The 10,271-nt window shown below is 56.6% G+C and overlaps 1 protein-coding gene across 1 annotated transcript; it reads right to left on the reverse strand.

Moving 5' to 3' along the window:
• Positions 1-2,410: 2,410 nt before the first annotated feature.
• On the reverse strand, positions 2,411-8,610 carry FOXF2 (forkhead box F2). The gene is made up of 2 exons (XM_075140698.1): positions 7,235-8,610; positions 2,411-3,382 (listed from the first exon to the last, which is right to left on the reverse strand). The coding sequence occupies exons 1-2, from the start codon at positions 8,241-8,243 to the stop codon at positions 3,216-3,218; spliced, it is 1,176 nt and encodes a 391-aa protein (XP_074996799.1). The 5' UTR covers positions 8,244-8,610; the 3' UTR covers positions 2,411-3,215.
• Between the last annotated feature and the right edge of the window lie 1,661 nt (positions 8,611-10,271).

Here is a 10,271-nt window from a genome sequence, read left to right on the forward strand (position 1 = left end):
AGAAAGAGAACAGACTATTGTCACAGAAAAGAGCAATAACTAAGAAAGTTGCAGAGACCTTCCCGTGTTTTATACCAACCCAATGATGCTCATTTTAGCATGGCAACTACAGGTTTCCCTACAGGGTGACTAGCAAATACACGCTCAACTTCAGGTATGCCCTCCTGGGCTCTTTCACAATGATCAGAGTAAATATACACATCTACATTTCTGGTTTTGTTTTAAGACCAGAAATTTCATCTTTCTCTGATGCTGTAGGTCTCCAGGACTCTCAGAGATGAGTACTGCATCACTACTGCTATGATTAGACGTCTCAATGTGCTGGATCTCTAACAAAGAATTTCTTTTTCCAAAATATGAAGTATTTGGGCATGTTCAATGACTGTTAACAAATGTAAAAAAATGCAAAGTATTTTTAACTATATGGCTAAAACACAAATACCTTGTCCTCGCTGTGGCATAACTCTTGGTCTTGACTCCCACTGGCTCTGTGGCCACTGGAGTTCTTTAGACTAAACAAGAGCTGAATTCCTAGGGTAGAAGGTACTGTAATAAAATCAAATATCAAAACAAAATCAGATCAAATTAACTTAAAAATCTGGCCACTTTTTCCCTCCCTGTCGTTTGCTGGTCACCCTTAAATTCAGAGGAAAGAGGCTGGGTTCATTTTACTGGCAGCACCCAGAAACGTACCGATGTCTAAAGAGTACTGCTTCTGAAACGTCCTTTGTTTGGGAAGCTTTCACGGGGAAAAGGGAACCTCGGTCTGTTAAAGGAGAATAGTCTTAAGTCATTATGGGAGAACACAGAAGCTCCAAACTGAAGGATGCCCTAGCAAGTCCTTTCCCTTTCTGAGGAGAAAGCCGGTGTGAGCAGTACTCACGTTTTCTGGAATATAACGGCACTCAGAAGGTGGTGGCGGGGGGGAAATGCAAATCGCAATGCCAAATTCCAGTGAAATCTGTGGAGCCGGGAGGCTGCCAGCAGCTGGGCGGCGGAGAGCGGGGGCGGTGTGCGGGCGGGCCGGGGCCGCTGGCGGGCCGGGGCCGCTGGAGGGCACTGGCGGCCCGCGCCCGGCCGCCGGGGCGGCGGGAGGCGGTTTTTTTTCCCTCTTTGAGGTCCTGTCATTCCTGTATAAACAAGTTACGTTCAAGTGTTTAGGATATAAATTACGACCATGCAGGCTTGCCTCGGAAAGAATGTAAACACAGCACTGTGGTCGGAGCAAACTCTGAAACTGACTTTATAATTTATCACAGGCCCTGAGAAGCTCAGGGAAGAAAAGGGCATGTTTGCGCTCAAGTAGATATTTTGAAAGATGAGGCATTTTATCTCTATATATAATTACATAGAGATAATTTTATATGTATGTGTGTATGTACGCATTTTTGTACATATGTACACATACACCGTTTTGCTGAAACTCTCGCGCTTTTCAGCATTTGGGCGCGGGGCCGGGGAGAGTCGGGGCGGCGTGGCGGGGCTGCCCCGGCTTGCGGGGCGCATTGGGGCACGGGGGCGCCTCTGTCCCCTCCGTGGGATGGGGTGGGCTGCGCGGGGGGCGGCGGCGAGCTGCGCCCCCCAGCGGGGCCGCGCAAGGCTACCCCCGGGCCGTGGCCACCCCCCGGGCCGAGGCGAGCCGTGCCGTGCCGTGCCGGGTGGGTTCGGCGGGCATCCCCCGGCCAGGGTGGCCGCGGGGGCCGTGGGGTCGGCGCGGCCGGGGGCGGCTGCAGGATGCGCGGGCGAGCAGCTCCCGGCGCCCGGCTCCGACCCCGGGCCGCTCACCCTCCGCAGGGCACGGCGGCATCTTGGGGACAGGGTTTGTTTGGCTTAGGGTACTTCAGGGGCCCTTTTCTTTTCTTTTGTTTCTTTTTTTCTTTTCTTTTTTCTCCCCTCCCGCCCCGCTCACTGGGGCCACGCCATTCTCAGCGGCTCCCCCCAGTCCTTATCAAGCCACGGTTTTATCGCGGATCCCTCTCGCCGCCCACCCATGACATGCCCTCCCGGGTGCAACCCCGCGTTGCACAGGGGCTCCTGCCGCTGCGTGGGCAGGCGGGACGGGGACACGGGGACACCTGGACACAACCCTGAACAGCGGGGAGGGCGTTTGGGGTCCGGGGGAGCCGTCGAAGAGAGGAGCAGGCAGTCTGGACCCTGCTGCTTTTGTGTCGTGTCCCGGTTATTTCAAAGTCTACCCAGCGGCGGGGGAAAGCAGGGTGGGAAGTGGGTGAGAGCGGGAGGTGCAGCCCAGAGACCACGGCACTGGCCTCCTCGGGTCAATCACTCGCTCCCCTCCTCCGCCTCCAGCGGCTGGAGGATTTGGGGTTGCAGCTTTAACGATCTCCGATGCTGGGGTGGAAGAGTTTTCTCAGAAGGAGCCGAGGGAAAATAACTGCCTGTCCAGTGCATAGTCGTTTATATACATTTTATTGGAAAAAAAAAATTTGTACATCAAAATATTTTGGCAAACTGTAAAAAGTATACATAAGTGCAAATATATTCTCCTTTTAAAGCAATAGTGTGTGAGTATACACGAGATTTATTTAAAATATTTTTTTAAAAAATATTGTGGTAGAAAATTTTTGTAAAAATAAAGAACAAAACGTTGTATTGCTGCAATACTGAAAAAAAAATTGAACTTTTCTTAAAGTCTATACACGAAAGGGCTAAACAATACTGTTTTAATAATATCGATCGGTCGGTGCTGAAGTCCATACAAAGTGTCCTTGGTGGGGTTCGGAGAGAGAAAAAAACAACAAAAAAAGAAGTAAATTTCCCGCTAACGCAGCAACGGAAGGGGGAGTCCTCGCAGGTGCTGAGCTGGGAGGTTTATTTTTCCTATTCAAAGACACTTTCTCGTATAAAAATATATCGAATTGTTCCCTTTCCCAAAGCTCGATTCTTTAGGAGATCACAGAAAGGCGGTTTATGGTTAAGCTGGTCAGACTTGGCATAAGGACACTGAAGTCCCACCTAACCCAACATATCACTCAAGGCATTTTTCTTTTAGGAAGAGCTTTGGAGCGTTATATCGACTGTACGTGTCCTTCAAGCGATGGAGGGGGACCGAAAACATTGCTTCCTTATGTAATTTTGCTAAGTGACTCGTGTACTATCAATGCTATCAGAGTGCACATTATATTTAATCTGCGTGGGTCCGTCTACACCTCGGCTCTGTTCAATGCCACCTGATTGTCTCTGTTGGGGCGCTGCCTTCACATCACGCAGGGCTTGATGTCTTGACAGACGCTTTGATGGTGGTGATGGTGGTAGTAAGATCCACTAGCGGAAGGGTGAAACGAAGAAATGCCATTAAAATTGAGGACAAAATCTTTCCGATCACACACCGGGGAGGGGTGATGCTGGTAGCGAGGCAATCCCACTGCAAGAGAAGGAAATAACAAGAGCTGCTCAGAAGTCGGGTAACTCTGCTCGGGCAGAGCAGCCGCTTCTCCCTCACCCGCGGGGAGCAGAGGCTGCATGCGGCAGGGCTGACACGCTGCTTCGTTTACCCCACTCTCGGCTCCCTCCTGCAAGGTTTGGTAGCTCCTCTCCGCCTTTCTTGGCAGCGGACTGGGCGCTCCCCCGGGGCAAAGCCTGTCCCCCTTGCAGGGCAGAAAGAGCTGCGGGTCCCATCAAGGAGGATCCCCCGGAGTCCCCCATCGCCCCCGGGTGGGCTCGGGGCTGCACCCGTGCTCGTACGAGCCCCCGTGCCCGCTCTGTGGGGAGGTTATAAACTACACAACCGTGTGGCACACAGGCTGAGGAGAGGAAGGCGAGCGGAGGTGGATGCCCACGGACACATGCGTGGGGCGCATCCCGGGCGTACGTGTATCTCCGGGCGCCCCTCTCGTGTGGGCGCACACGCTCTGCTGTCTGCCCCTCTGCCTGCGTATTTATCAGCGTGTGGGGTTAGGTCAGCCTCTGCGTGTGGTGTAGATGAGGGAGTGCGTGTGTGCGAGGAGCGGATGCGACTTGCGTGTTTTTCTGGATGCGCCGCAGCCATTTGAATCCCATCTTTGCTCCCTCTTCCCCCTCCCCATCCCGTCCCTGGGAGGTTTTTCCTTCTGACTCGAATGGCTGCAGGTTGAATTCCAACCGCGATCCGCTTGTGTGTTGATAGTGTATTTATTTGCGCGTGTGTGTGTGAGTATACGAGCGTGCACGCCTATACGCGTGTGTGCTTTCATAAATGTGAGGTACAGACCGAGGGCACCCTACGGTTCATCAACAACAACGAGCGAAGTACATCCGCGGCACCGACATGTAAATGACCTTGCAAATTCCCATTTTCATTTCCCACAGCCTAAGGCAGCCTTTCGGGGGACAAAGTCCAAGGGCCGCGTGGGAGATCCTCCCCCCCCCCAACCCGCGCCGTAGGGCCGTGCCGGGATCTTTAGTCTGGCAGGGCTCCTACTGGATCCGGCGGGGAGGGGAGCATTGCCTGAGCAAGGCCTGCAGGGTAAAGCCAGAGAGGGATTTGATTTGGCGTATGGATGTCAAACTCGGCTAGCGGGATCCTGTCAAATCTGACCGAGGGTCAAGGGAAAAAAAAAAAAAAAAGAGAAAAGAAAAAAAAAAAAGAAAAAAGGCAGCAAAAGAAGGAGAAGGAGAGAAGGGGAGGGGGGAAGAGGGAAACGTCCCCGGTTTTCCCCAAGGAGTGGCGGAGCCGACCCCTTTGGCCGCGGCCCGCGGCGCTGCGCAGGCGGCGCGCACAGCCCGTCTCCTCCGGCACTGTCCCCTCCTTCACCCCGCAGAGCTCACTTTATAAAAGTGATTATTTCGCTGGATTTCCTCGGCTTTCTAATAACCCTGCTGGTATGCTCACCATAAACCGGGGCACTTTATTACAGTCCTGATTCAATCATTTAGCAGGATTTAATAGCGTGCGAAAAAAATCCGGCTCCCCCCCGCCCCCCAGCTTCAAAATCCTTTTAGCAGAACTGGGCCTCCTGTTTCCAATTTTGTCCTCTCTTATTCTTAGGTCTGATGCAAATTCAAGGTTTTAAGTCCGCCCTGTCGCTGTCATGAGTAGAGGATTATTGACCGATCAACAGCGGTTGCCACTGAATTTGCATTGCATTTAACTAAAAGAAAGGGAAAGGCGAATTTCACTTGCTTTTGTGGGGAGAGGAGGAGAAAGATTATTGCTGGTAGTAATTACGAATGAAGGAGCTCGGATCTTTTTTCCCCCCTCTCCTTTCACTCTACTAAAACGTTTGCGCCGCAGAGATTTTGTGTAACACACATGAATGAGGATTGGATCCACGCAAAAAAATAAAGGGTTGGTTGTTTTTTTTTTTTTTTTTAGCTAATCAAGGAATGGGGATGGCTTCCACTAAAGTCCTGGGCCCAGATCCTGAAGCTGTAGAAAATAAGCGGAGAAACGCCGTTTTGCAGAGTGGTGGCATTAAATCTGAGCTGCTGGAAACGGACGCTCGTCGTCGGCATTAAGAAAACGTCCATCGGTCCGTCTGCATGTATATTCGTCCTTGAACAGAAACAATTCGGATTTAAACCGCCCCAGCCTCGGAAACCGTGGTGGAGGCTTCGGGGGAACCAGCTCCCTTCCTCTCTCTCTCTCTCCTTCTGCTTTTTGTTTTGAAGAGCTGTTCTTGGGCTGCTTCGAAATGAAAATTTCTCTTCTAGAAATCGCCTTTCACACCTCGGGTGTCTGTCAGGAGGAGGGGGCAGCCGCCTCCCAGCCCCGCTCCCGCGGCCAGCCCCACTCCCGCGCCACGCGTGGCCCCGTGGGCCCTGCGCGGCGGCCCGCGGGGCCGCAAGGAGTAAAACAAGCAGAGAAAAAAAATCCAAAAGAAAGGAAAAGAAAACAAATAAACAAAAAAAATCCAAGTAACAGCAGCAATAACAACAAAGCAAAGCAGATATTCCTAACGGTAACGGTACGTATTTCGGCAGGGGATGCCCTTGTGAACCCGCCGGCCTCTCGCCCCGGCTCCCAAAACCACGTGGAAGGACGACCTGAATCTCCGAAAAGTGGGTTTAAGCCTCCGCAGCAGAGCCCCGTGGGCACGGAGGAGCCGCGTCCCCGCAGCCCTCTCTGCGCTGAAACCCCAGTACGACGGCGACACGCTCCGCGGGAGCCACACCAGGGTTATTTAGGGTTTGATGTTTTTTGTTTGTTTTTGGTTTTCTTTTGTTTTGTTTTTTTTTTAAGGGAGGAAAATTTGCAACCGCTCGCTCTCCCCTGACACCCCAAGTCCCTTCTGCGGTGATGGCAAAGCGGCTTCCCCGGCGGCTGGGCTCCCAGCTTGCCCTCCCCTCGGCGGCAGCAGGCTGTGGGGAGGCCGGGGTAGGCTGCGGGGCTCACAGAAGGACGGGAGAGTGATTGACAGCGCCCAAGGAGAGGGCGGGAGGGGACCCAGAGCTGAGGGTCGCCTGTATTTGTTACTTGTTGAAATTCCCATAAAATTGAACAAGACCCCGCTCTCATAGGGGTTAAGTCAGGCTAAAATCCTCTTCGGTGTGGTCCAGCCCAGACTGTCTTTGTTTGCTTAACCTCCGGGACCCACGTTTAAAAGGGCTATTTGGAAAATTTCCCCGTAAGAGCCCAACATCTTTTACCCATTTTTGTGCTCGGATTTTTCTGAGCAGACATTGTCTGTAATCACCGGCCGGGGGGGGGGGGGGGCGGGAGACAGAGACCAGAAAACTCTTTCCCTCCGGTTGCAGAAATACACTGGATCCGCTTTAATCTCTCTCGCATTTTTCCAGATAAGCGGTTTGGGTTTTTTCCCCCCGCAGGGCTCAGGGGATAATATTTAACGCCTTTTTTTGATTATTCCCGCGACGCGTCTCCGCCGACCGCGGTTTACCGAGGCGGCGGCGGTGCCCGGCGGCGCTCCCCGCGAAGTGAAGCCGCAGCCCGGAGCGGCGGGGCTTGCCCCGCTCCCGCCGCCGCGCACATGTCGCCGGCACCGGGGGGGACGTGCGAGCCGGGACGGAGCCGGGAGGGAGCTGGGCTTTCCTCGGAGCGCTCCTGGGCAAGAAGGAGGGATGCTCGCAGCCGTACCCATAGCACCCCCAGACATCCCCCCTGTCCCGAAACAGAATAGCTCCAACCCACGCGCATTTTCCTCCCTCTCGCAGACAATGCGCCTCTTTCTCCTACGCCGTGGAGGTCGGGGTTTCCCCGCGCGAAACCCTCGTCGCCGGAGAAAGCCCCGCCGGCGCCGCGCTCCCCGCCGCCCCCGCCGTCCCCCTGGGTCCCTACCTGAGAGGTCGTCGCGGGGGCTCTGGTGCAGGTAGCCCTGCTCCAGGGAGTAGGAGGGCACGCTGGAGTGGATGCCGGAGGAGGCGGCGTTGGCGGCGGGGAGGCCCTGCTGCTTTATGTAGGGCGAGGCCCCCGAGGCTGTCCAGTGAGCCGAAGGGCTCGTGTAGGGCGAGTGGCACTCGATGGCGCTCGCCATGGCCGGCGAGGAGGGCACGGGGCTGCTGCTGCTGTCGGGACCGTAGTCCCCGTTGGCAGTCACCGGGCAGCTGGCCATGTAGGTCGAGCCGGGGTTGGGCGACATGTGCGGGACGTGGTGGCCGCCGCTGAGTCCCTCGTAGCCGCTGGCCATGGCGTTGGGCATCATGTCGAGGTTGTAGCCGTTGGAATGGCAGGCGAGGGAGGCGGGGGGCGCCTGGAAGTCGAAGCCCTGCGGGAGGATGGAGGCGCCGAAGCCCAGCCCGTTCATCATGCGGTACATGGGCTTCAGCGCCTGGCATTTCCTCCTGAAGCCGCGGGGCCGCCGTCGGAAGGAGCCCTCCTCGAACATGAACTCGCTAGCCGGGTCGATGGTCCAGTAGTGGCCCTTGCCCGGGCGGCCCAGGCCCTTGGGCAGCTTGATGAAGCACTCGTTGAGGGAGAGGTTGTGGCGCACAGAGTTCTTCCAGCCCTGGTAGGAGCCGCGGAAGAAGGGGAAGCGGGCCTGCAGGAACTGGTAGATCTCGCTGAGGGTCAGGCGCTTGGAGGGCGAGCTCTGGATGGCCATGACGATGAGGGCGATGTAGGAGTAGGGGGGCTTCTCAGGCCGCCGCAGCCCTGAGCTGGCCTTCTTGCTCTTGGAGGACGACGCCGCCGCCGAGGAGGAGGAGGAGGTGGAGGTGGAGGAAGAGGAGGTGGAGGTCTCCAGGGCGGAGGAGGGCGGCCGGCTCATCTGGAGAGCTCCGGGAGCCGGGCTGCAGGAGCGGAGAGGGACGGGGGGCTCCAGCCGCTGCTGGCCGCTCTCGGTGGTCATCTGGCGGAGGGAGGGGAATGGGGCAGGGTGGGGTGAAGCTGGGAGGGAAGGGGGGGAGCCGGGCGGGGTGGGTACCGGGGCGGGGGGTGCCCCGCAGGGGGAGAGCGGGGGGGGGCGGTGGGAGCTGCTGTCCTCCGGGCACCTCCTCAGCGCGGCGGGCGGCGGCGGGGCGGCGGCAGCGCCCTGCGCATCCCTCTCCGCGATCCCTTGCGCAATGGCTCCTCTGCTTTCCGCCGGAGCCAGGCACTGGGCGGGATGGACCGGCCCGGCCCCGGCCCGGCCCGGCCCCCGCCCTCCCTGCGCCGCGCCGCGCCGCCCGCGGAGGCTCCGCTCAACGCTCCGCTTCCTCCTCTGCCCCCCACCTGGGGACCATCCCGCTGCCTAATTCGGGAAGAGGAGGAAGCGCAAGAGCCCCCCCTCCAAGCTCTTCCGCGCTGTTATTCTTTCATATATACTTTTTTTCTTGCCTAAAAGGCACAGCGCGACCGCCTATCAGTTCCTTCAATCTTGCTCTTTTTTTTTTTTTCCCTTTCCCCGCAGACCCCCCTGAATCCGGCCGAGAAATCAGCAGAGATAGAGAGAGGGAGAGGGGGAGCGAGAGGGAGGAAGAGAGAGACCACCCCCTTTCCAGCTGGCCTCTGTCCACCCGTCATCTGGGCAGGAGGCGCTGCTGCCGCCGCTGCTGCCGCACCATCCCCGGCTCCCTCTCGCTGCCGGCCCCGCCGCACGCAGCGACGCCGTTTACCGCCTTCCCGGGGCTCCCGCGGCCCCTCAGGCACCGGTCTGCCCGCTGCTTCCCGGCACGGCCCCGGGGCGAGGGGAGCGGCTGCCAGCCCAAAGTTCCGCCGCTGCGCCCCGGGGCACACGGGCGCTGATGCCGCCGGGTGCGGGCGTGGGTACATGTGAGGGGGTCTCCCACCCTGCGGAGCCCCAGGCAGCGGTGTCTGCTGCTCCTCAAGCCTGCCAGACCTCCGGGTTTTAAGACTTCTCGCTGTGCCTTGCCACCCCCACCTCCCTATAAAATGTAATTCATTTTATAGGGCAACAGGGGTCAAGTCCGAGGACCAGGGATGCGCCCTCCCTCCGCCCCTCAGGGACGTCCCCTCGGTGCAGCGGGTGGGTCACGCGTGCTGGCAAACACCGTTTGCCGGAGGAAACGGGGCGCCGGAGGGGGCCGGGAGGAGAGGGGCCGGCGGAGGCACAGGCCTGCTCCCAGATGATGGAGGAGGCTCCAGGATCAAACTGGAGACGGCAGGAGGACGGCGGCAGGACGAGAGGCAGAGCAGACAGGGATGCTGGACCAAAGGCACGGGGGTGGGAAGGACGCGGGCAGAGCGGGACGCCGTGTCAGCGTGCCTGCAGCGCTGTGTGTGTGTGTCTGCGTGTGTGTCTGTGTGTCCGTCTGTTTCCAGCGCAGCTCCGTGCTGAGAGCTCGCTGGTGGGTACGGGCAGGGAGGGGGTGGGGCTGGTCCCAGACAGTGACCTGCAGTTGAGTGGTAGCAGGCTTTTTCCATCAAACTCTGCCTGGATACCACACACAGAGCCCAAGTGTCAGTTTACGGCCCTGAGCCCGGCTCCTTTTCCCTAAGCTCCACAGTAATTAGACAAAGAAAACCTAAATTAACTGAACAGGCGTCGACAGCTTCCTCCAGATCACCACTGCTACATACATGGGAATGTGTCCGAAAATGGCTTGATTGTACCTGAGGATCAGCTAAGAAAAACACTACCAAGCCCGGCAATGTTTACTACACATTTTTAATAGAAAAAAGTGATCGCCCAGCCTATAGACCGTGTTTACCTTTCCTGAGACATCGATTTAAATTGTTCCCACCATAAAAAAAAAAATTAAAAAATAATATATCTATATCTATATCTACCTACCTATCTCTATGTCTTCTTTTTTTTTTTTTTTTTTTCCTGGAGGGGCAAGGAGGCCGACGTGCGATTCCTGATCTCGTTGTAACGACCTATTCGGAATATTTTTTTTTTAAATATCCGCGGTTTTATATATAAACATTCTTCCCT

Source organism: Calonectris borealis, chromosome 2, assembly GCF_964195595.1.
Source record: "Calonectris borealis chromosome 2, bCalBor7.hap1.2, whole genome shotgun sequence".
Classification (NCBI taxonomy): Eukaryota; Metazoa; Chordata; class Aves; order Procellariiformes; family Procellariidae; genus Calonectris; species Calonectris borealis.

Coding starts and splice junctions, on each gene's coding strand:
- FOXF2 (XM_075140698.1), bottom strand. CDS start 8,243: ATGACCACCGAGAGCGGCCAGCAGCGGCTGGAGCCCCCCGTCCCTCTC. Junction 3,383..7,234: donor CCCCCGCGACGACCTCTCAG/GTAGGGACCCAG, acceptor CTTCTCTTGCAG/TGGGATTGCCTCGCTACCAG.